This window comes from Daktulosphaira vitifoliae, unplaced genomic scaffold, assembly GCF_025091365.1.
Source record: "Daktulosphaira vitifoliae isolate Bord-2020 unplaced genomic scaffold, ASM2509136v1 Scaffold_4, whole genome shotgun sequence".
Taxonomy (NCBI): domain Eukaryota; kingdom Metazoa; phylum Arthropoda; class Insecta; order Hemiptera; family Phylloxeridae; genus Daktulosphaira; species Daktulosphaira vitifoliae.
Genome location: NW_026099575.1, coordinates 2922601 through 2930933, shown reverse-complemented (window position 1 = coordinate 2930933; position 8333 = coordinate 2922601). Strand labels below are relative to the sequence as shown.

Here is an 8333-nt window from a genome sequence, read left to right as displayed (position 1 = left end):
ATTTTTTTCTATTTAATAATATTTATTTCAAACTTGCAAGTTGAGTTAAAAGTTATGGTAATAAATTCATTTTTTTTTTATTAAAACTTTCACTTTAAAGAACAAAAAGAAGTAGGTTCAAAATGATTACTTTTAACATATTAAAAATCAATAATAATTTGAAAATAATTAATTATAAAAATTATATAATATATAATTAAAATAATTACTAATCTGGATATAATTAAGGAAATAGGAGTTGATGTTGGGTTGGGTTGGTTACATTTTTAACTTTATAATGCTATAACTCATTGAAAAGTGTACGAATCAACACAATTTTTTTATGAGAAATAATATTTTTTAATAATCCCTTTTTCATTCGACATACTTTATCTTAATCAGGGTATTAATAAGAAACTAGCAGATAATGTAGCTTTTGTAATTATCCACCAATTTCTTAGAATTAAACACTATCTACTGATTTGCATCGAAGCGTTTCTTATGATAGTGATTTTAATCACTGTCAGATTAAATCTATACTGGACCCAACTATGCAACATCCCCACTATGCCGCGATTTCACTGTGCTGGGTTTTTTTGTATAATTATACAAAAATTAATCTCTCTTTTTTCACTTACCTAAGTTGATAGGTACCCTATCTTTAGTTTTTTTTGTGTATCTCAAAAACTTTATTTGGAGTTTTTTGTAGGTATTTTTCTATAAAAAGTATTTATACAAACATTTTCGAATAGTTCTTATTTAGCCCTAAAAAATAAAAACGTATATGTTCTATTCTTACCGTTAAAATTGTTAATTTATGAATCGTTTATTGTAAAAACATAAATAAAATTCATTTAACCGTTGTTTTAAATTAAATTTTATATACATTTTTAATTCGACATTTTGTCTATTATTTACTATTCAAAACCTTCAATTTTTTTCATTTTAATTAAAAAAAAACACATCAGAGTTAAATTAATACCGTCTCAGCTTCACATTGAAGCTAAAATAATGTTAACATACAAATTTATATACAACCAGAAACTATTTACAAAAAAAAAAACGTACTAAAAAAATTTACTACATATTTTAAATAATTTATCTTTTTTTAAAATTCTCGGAATAATGTGCTTTTATTGCAATTAGGAAAACAACGCCGGTATTCTGTAATAGATATTGTTTTTGTGCTTCGTCTTTTGTTAAAATATTATACTCTTCTATGAGTTTCACGCCCCTCTCTGCCAAATCATTTATAACTTTTAAAATATTAGCTTCGATGCAAAGCTGAGAAGGTATTGGTTTTACTAAGATGTGTTTATTTATTTATTTTTTTTTTTTTTGTGTCTGTTACCACTTTTTCTCAGCTTTCACCTAACCAATTTCTTTCAATGATACGTCAAAAGATCACAAATTGTATCTAGTCGAAGACATTACCCTCAAAAATTGAAAAAATGCCCTCGTTCCCCGTAAATGGGGGAAACCTCCAAAAAAATTACAAATTTAAAAATCGCTAATTTTCGAAAATTTTTTAAGTTTTTTTACTTAAAAGTGCCATAACTTTTTCAAAAATGAACATATCAATATAATTCTTTTTTATATAGACGTGTAATACCATTACTATTCGTTTGGTATATTTTTTTCATAAATTTAACCCTTAACCTGCCCACAAAGGGGGATTTAAAATGACAACTTTTTCAAAAAAAATTTACTTTTTCAACTTAAATTTTGAAAGTGTTCCGGAAAGTCTGACACTTTTATATATATCTTAAATTATAGCTAATGTAATTTACTTTATTATGCAAAAAAAAAATTTCGGACTTTATTTTATCGTCACGGTGAGAATGGCTACCGAATGCTATTATTGTGTGAAAATTCTCGATTTTATTTTTTACATTTTTAACTTTATAATGCTATGACATATTGAAAAGTGTATGGATCAACAATATTCTTTTATGAGAAATAATATTTTTTAATAATCCCTTTTTCATTCTACATATTTTATCTTAATTAGGATATTAATAATGAACTTGCAGATCATGTAGCTTTTGGAATAGTCCACCAATTTTTTAAAATTAAACAGTATCTAAAGATTTGCATCGAAGCGTTTTTTTTTGATAGTGATTTTAATCACTGTCAGATATCATTATACTTGATCCATCTATACCACGTCACCACTGTGCCGCGACCCCCCTGTGCTGGGTTTTTAATATTATTTTTCCTCTGATATATTGACTGTTGTCTTTCCACAACAAAGGATTGATATTTAAAAAATCTTCTGGTTCAATGTCATATCTTTCAAACAACTTTTTTGACTCAGTTGAAATAAAATCATCTATACTTTTATATTTAAAATCATAAATTTCATTTACTCCTACTACTATACGTTTGTTTGTACATGGATCTTCTTCCCGATTATTTAATGAGTTTACCATTTTAATTTTATTATCTTCACATCAATCATCATTAAAAAAGCCAATGCTACCGATTCGGATACTAAGTACCATAAGTGACCCGAAATTTTTTTTTTAAAACTACTTTAGAAATATTTTTATCTATTGGTTCATAATCAATTATATTTTCAATAAATTGTAAATCTAAATTTGGCGCTAATGCAGCATTGGTGCACTAAACCATTGTTTAATATATAAAATTGTAATAAGAATACATAATGGACGAATATTTATTAACTCTTTGATTGACAATTCAAATTGGCCCCGAAACAAAAAAATTTTCAAACAATAAATGGCCTTGGCTATCCAACGAACATGATGGATTGGGCCAGGAATTTTAAAATAAATTCCATGCAAATGTTAGGGCGTGATATTTTATACTTACCATGCAGAAATCAAATTTATGAAATTATATTGAAAAGTGTTTTTGAAGTAAAATTTAATGCGTCATCTGAACCAAATGTTCCTATTTTCAATAAATTCCAAAAGTCTTGGCAAAATATAAATAAAACAAATTACTTAAGTGGAATAGAAGATACTGTTATTTTAGAAAAATTAAAAACAAAAAAAGACGATATTTTGAAATTTAGTTTTGAATAATTACAAAAATACCAACCTCGAGATGACTATCAGGAACTTTTAGAATTAGTCATAATATTTTTTGGTGAAACACCTTTTCATAGAATTTATTTTTAAAATCCTGGCCCAATCCATCATGCTCGTTGGATGGCCAAGGCCATTTATTGTTTGAAAATTTTTTTTGTTTCGGGGCCAATTTGAATTGTCAATCAAAGAGTTAATAATATTCGTTCATTATGTTTTTTTATTACAAGTTTATATAGTTTCTGGTTGTATATAAATTTGTAAGTTAACATTATTTTAGCTTCAATGTGAATTTTTAATATTTTTTAGTTTTTTAAATTAATAATATTTTTCATATAGTTTTAATTTTACTTACAATAAAAGTTCGTAGAATTTAATTTGTAGACCTAAATATTTACTGTAAAAAAGATATTTATGTTTTTTAGCAAAACGTCAATAATTTTCCGTAAAAATAAAAAAAAATTATCTTTTTATTTTTTACTGACTTTTTTTTTAAGTATAAAAATATTTTACCAACTGTTCGTCACACGGTAAAATATTTCATACAAAAGTTACTTGACATTAAAATTTTTTGAACTTAAGTTCTTATACATTTTTCTGTAACTTTAATATTTCTCGTTGCGTGATAAGTTTTATAAGAAATAATACTGGTGCATTATTGGGTCTTATGATAAATGAAAAAATAAAATCGTATTTTTATAAGTAATTTTCACTTATTTCATATTAAAATTAAAAACGTTCAATTTTTAACAATTTAATGATAATTGTCTCTACTAAGTTTGTTAACTCGTTCGTTTTTTTAATAGAACTGATACAGCTATACATAAATATATATATATATATATGTATATAGGCCAGTCAACAAAGGAGTAATTTTGGCGAATGGCGGAAAAAATTCCCAACCACATTTTTTTTTTTAAAGTTGAATTAAGATATGTATAATGACATACTAAAAGTCCTCATCGATTGGATTTGAGCTTTTTTTTTACAGCCTCGCAAAAGTTAAAAAATATGAGCTTTTTTAATTTTCTCAAAAAATATTTAACTTACAAAAAAAAATTTCGTACAAAAATTGTTTAAAAAACAATATCAGGAAAATGAAACATTTTTGTTTTATTAAACTCAACTCGCCACAGAAAGTATTAAAGTTACATAAAATATATGAGAACTTAAATTTAGCAAATTTAATTTCAAGTAACTTTTTTATGAAACATTTTATTGTGCGATGAACAGTTGGTAAAATATTTTTATATTTAAAAAAAAAAATTAAGTAAAAAATAAAAAGATTAATTTTTTAATTTTTACGAGAATTTATTGACTTTTTGATAAAAAAAACATAAATGTTTTTTATAGTAAATATTTAGGTCTACAAATTAAGTTCTACTAACTTTTATTGTAAGTTTAATAGATTTTGACATAAGTTCAAAAAACTGAAAAATAACCCTTCAGGCTCGATTTTCAACCCTCTTGTGACACATGTTAAAGTTGATTTATCATGACCAAATTTGGTAGGTTTTATTTTTTTACTATTCGAACTGTGTGGGGGTGTATTGATTAATTTTTTGAAAAAAAAATTGCCTCTATAATGTAGGACCATCCTAATAGTGGTAGTAGCACACACAAATAGAGTTAAAAATTAATAAATTACAAAGTAAAATTATTTACTTTTGTAGTTGAATCTTTTATAATATCAAATCTAATTCGACAATAGATACATTAAAAACATTAGAAATGAAAGATTTAAATTGTTTGTATGGATAAAGCTGTTTAAGCTACTTTTAAAATAAAATAAAATATAAAACACAGAATTTCAACACAATAATAGCATATTTTTGAATACGGTACCCATTTTTACCAAGAAGTAAATCTATAATTCGAATTTTCAAAAATTACAATGAAAATGCTTAACTTGTGTGCAAAAATTGATTTTTTTAATCTCCTCTGTGAACAGCTTTAGAGTCAAAAAATGTATATCAAATGAAAGAAAAATATCTAAGGTTACAATAAAAAAAAAAATATTTTAATTTGTTCACTTTTCAAAAAGTTATATCAGTTTTAATTATTAAATAATATCATGTTAAACAGTGAATTTTACATAAAAATTACATCTTTCGTTAAATCCAACGATCGTTTTTCCATAGAAAGAAAGGTGTCGGGACAAATTTTTTTTTTTTTGAATTTATAGTATTTTTTGTAAGCTTTTATTTGACATATATTTAAAGCTCGGTTTTTTTTTTGTAAATTATCAAAAGTTTTACTTTTTACTTGTATTTTTAAAATTTAAACACCCATGTATAAAGGAAAATGGTCCAATTAAAAAAAAAAGTATATTAAATGAAAAAAGTTAACATAAAGTAGTTATGAAAAAATATTCTATTGATCCATAAATTTTTCAAAAAGTTATAGTAATTTCAAGTTGCAAAAATAAAATCGAAAATTTTACACACAAAAATAGCAGGTTTATAATTACGGCAGCTCTTTGCATATAAAATATAAGTCGTCGGGACAACATTTTTTTTTTCTTTTTATATTATATGACATAAGCTTTAATTTGATATATGTTTAAAGAACGCAGTGTTTTCGGAATAATTTCAAAAGTTAAAAAAAGGGGAAAAAATGATGAAATTTACCAATTTGAAAAATTGTAATTTTTTTTGAAATTTTCCCATTATACGGGGAACAAGGGAAATTTTTTCAATTTTAAAGTGTAATGTCTTCAAATAGATACGATTTGTGATCTTTTGACATATTGTTCAGCTTCGCATCGAAGCTAAAATGTTAACATTTATTGATTTTAAAAATGGTATTTTTGTAGGAGATTTCCCCTATTTACGAGAGTAATATTTTTAATTTTTATGATATATCGTCTTTTAAAAAGTTTTGTTTTATATTTGAATAAAATCAAGTTTTATAAAAATTGAGTTACTGATTTACAAAAAAAAAATTTATTATGATTTAATGCATTTATTAAATTTTAATACTATATTACAAAAGTTATAAACAAAAAGAAAATTTTAAACTTTTTAATTTTAAGTTCTTCAAAATTGTTGATGAAAGGCACTTATATATATATATATATAAATAAATTCTATCTAATTTTTTTATTCTAAACAATCTGATTTACAAGTATAATTTCTACTGAGCATTATGGCCAAATCAATTTTCGAAGAATTACTTAATCTGAGGAAGCTGATTAACTTTATCCGTCGCACAGTCTTTTACAGGTATGTAGTTATGGTTATTTTGTGATCCAAGTATAAACTGAACAAAATTTATAAAAAAATTTAAGAACATTTTTTCAATGTAAATAATATTNAATTTAAGAACATTTTTTTAATGTAAATAATATTTTTTCTCTTTTTATGTAGGATTAACGAGACTATATGATTTTATTTTTAGTTTTCTCTTCCAAACACTTTACAATGGACAACAACGTGATGTTAAGTTTCCCTTGATGTACACCTCTTCAAAAGGCTGGATAAACGATCCAAATGGTCTTGTTTATGCAGAAGGAACTTATCATTTATTTTATCAAAACAATCCGTATGGAAACACTTGGGGCAATTTATCTTGGGGCCATGCTACAAGCAAAGATCTTGTTCGCTGGGAAGATAAAGGCGTCGCTCTGCATTATAATCAAACGACTAATGAGATGATGTTTTCAGGTAGTGCGGTTTTCGACAAAAACAATACTAGTGGTCTTGGCAGTGTGGAAAATCCTCCAATAGTAGCGATCTACTGTGCATATTATAGTAAACCAACGACTCTTGCTGATGGAACAAAAATTAAGGAAGGTACACAAGCTCAGTCAATCGCATACAGTGTCGATAAAGGTAATTCTTGGAAGTTTTATGAAAACAATCCTGTCATTAGGCAGCCGCCTAAAGAGTACGATGTAGAATACAAAAATTTTAGAGATCCTAAGGTTTTTTGGTACCCTCCACATAACAAATGGATCATGGTCAATGTCGTTTCTAAATTAAAAAGAGCACTCTTTTATTGGTCTAAAAATTTGAAAAATTGGACTTATATGAGTACATTCACTTCAAAGAATAGCCCTGGTGAAATATGGGAATGTCCAGATATTTTTGAACTTAAAATTTCCAGGAACGAATCCAGATGGATTTTATTGATAAGCATAAATCCTGGTGGGGTGGCAGGTGGTTCTGGTATGCACTATTATATTGGTCACTTCAATGGATACACGTTCGTTGAAGACACTATCCAAGATGGCATAAAATGGTTTGATTTTGGTTCTGACTTTTATGCCGGAATCACGTGGAACAACGTTGATAGCGGACGTTTTATAATAGGTTGGGTCAACAATTGGGATTACTCAGCAGTAATACGAGAAACATATAAGGGAGGACTTGGATTCGTAAGAGAATTGAGTTTAAAATACATCGATGGAAAAATTAAATTAATTCAGATGCCTATAGAACATTTATATAAGTACAAAAAACAAGAAACAATATATTTTATGGAAGAAGTACAAAAAGGAGTGACAATAACAAAAAATAAGGCTTACGAATTGATTATTAAAATTAACGATATTAATGAATCAGGTTTCCTATTTATTTTAAAAGATGAAAATAAAAACAACGAGCTAGAGATACAGTATGTTGACACAGAAAAGATTATTTCGATTAAAAAAAGGAGTAGTAATCCCAGTGACCATGGAAGCTACGTAAAGCACACAGCACACTTTTGTCCAGAAATCAGAGAAGAACTAAGAATTCTTCTCGACAGTAATTCATTGACTTTATTCAACAGGTTAGGTGATATAGTTTTCACTGAGTTGTTGCTTTCTAATGCACAAGAAAGAATATTTTATTTAGCACAAGGATCTGGACTTAGGGTGTCTGTGACCAAATCTGTATTTTCCGGATCCAACAGAAAAATATTGTCAATCGAGATATTCACTGCATGCATTTTCAGTATTGTTACCATGATGTTTTGGGGAAAAATATAAACAACTTAATATTTTAATAAATTAATTTTTCAATAAAAAAATTATAAAATTTTTGTATTTCATTAATAAAAAATTTTTTGTACAAACTACGCATTTATTATCTTTTTAATGCCTAGTGTATAATTTTGATCCAGAGAGTACGTGAATTTGTTTTAACAATTTAAATACCCCCATAAATTTAATATTTAAATATATTATTTTAATAAATGCTTTTTATTTCATTAAAGCATGTTCAAAATAAACATATTTAAAATTAAAACTATACTAAATTATTAATAATTTTAAAAAAAAGAAAATATTAAATATTCAATTTAACAGCCCCCCCCCCC

At 25.8% G+C, this 8333-nt stretch overlaps 1 protein-coding gene across 8 annotated transcripts in view; it reads left to right on the top strand.

The window, feature by feature from the left end:
- LOC126905288 (uncharacterized) overlaps positions 1-8333 on the top strand; it is a 51241-nt gene extending 42908 nt beyond the window's left edge. For 4 of the 8 annotated variants that reach the window (XM_050684843.1, XM_050684841.1, XM_050684844.1 and 1 more), the window contains 2 exons: positions 6160-6256; positions 6432-8333. In XM_050684843.1, coding sequence (XP_050540800.1) covers positions 6180-6256; positions 6432-8004 — 1650 coding nt within the window. In that variant the 5' untranslated portion in view covers positions 6160-6179 and the 3' untranslated portion in view covers positions 8005-8333. The remainder of the gene's footprint in view (positions 1-6159; positions 6257-6431) is intronic. The other 4 variants (XM_050684847.1, XM_050684850.1, XM_050684845.1 and 1 more) reach the window with 1 other exon arrangement.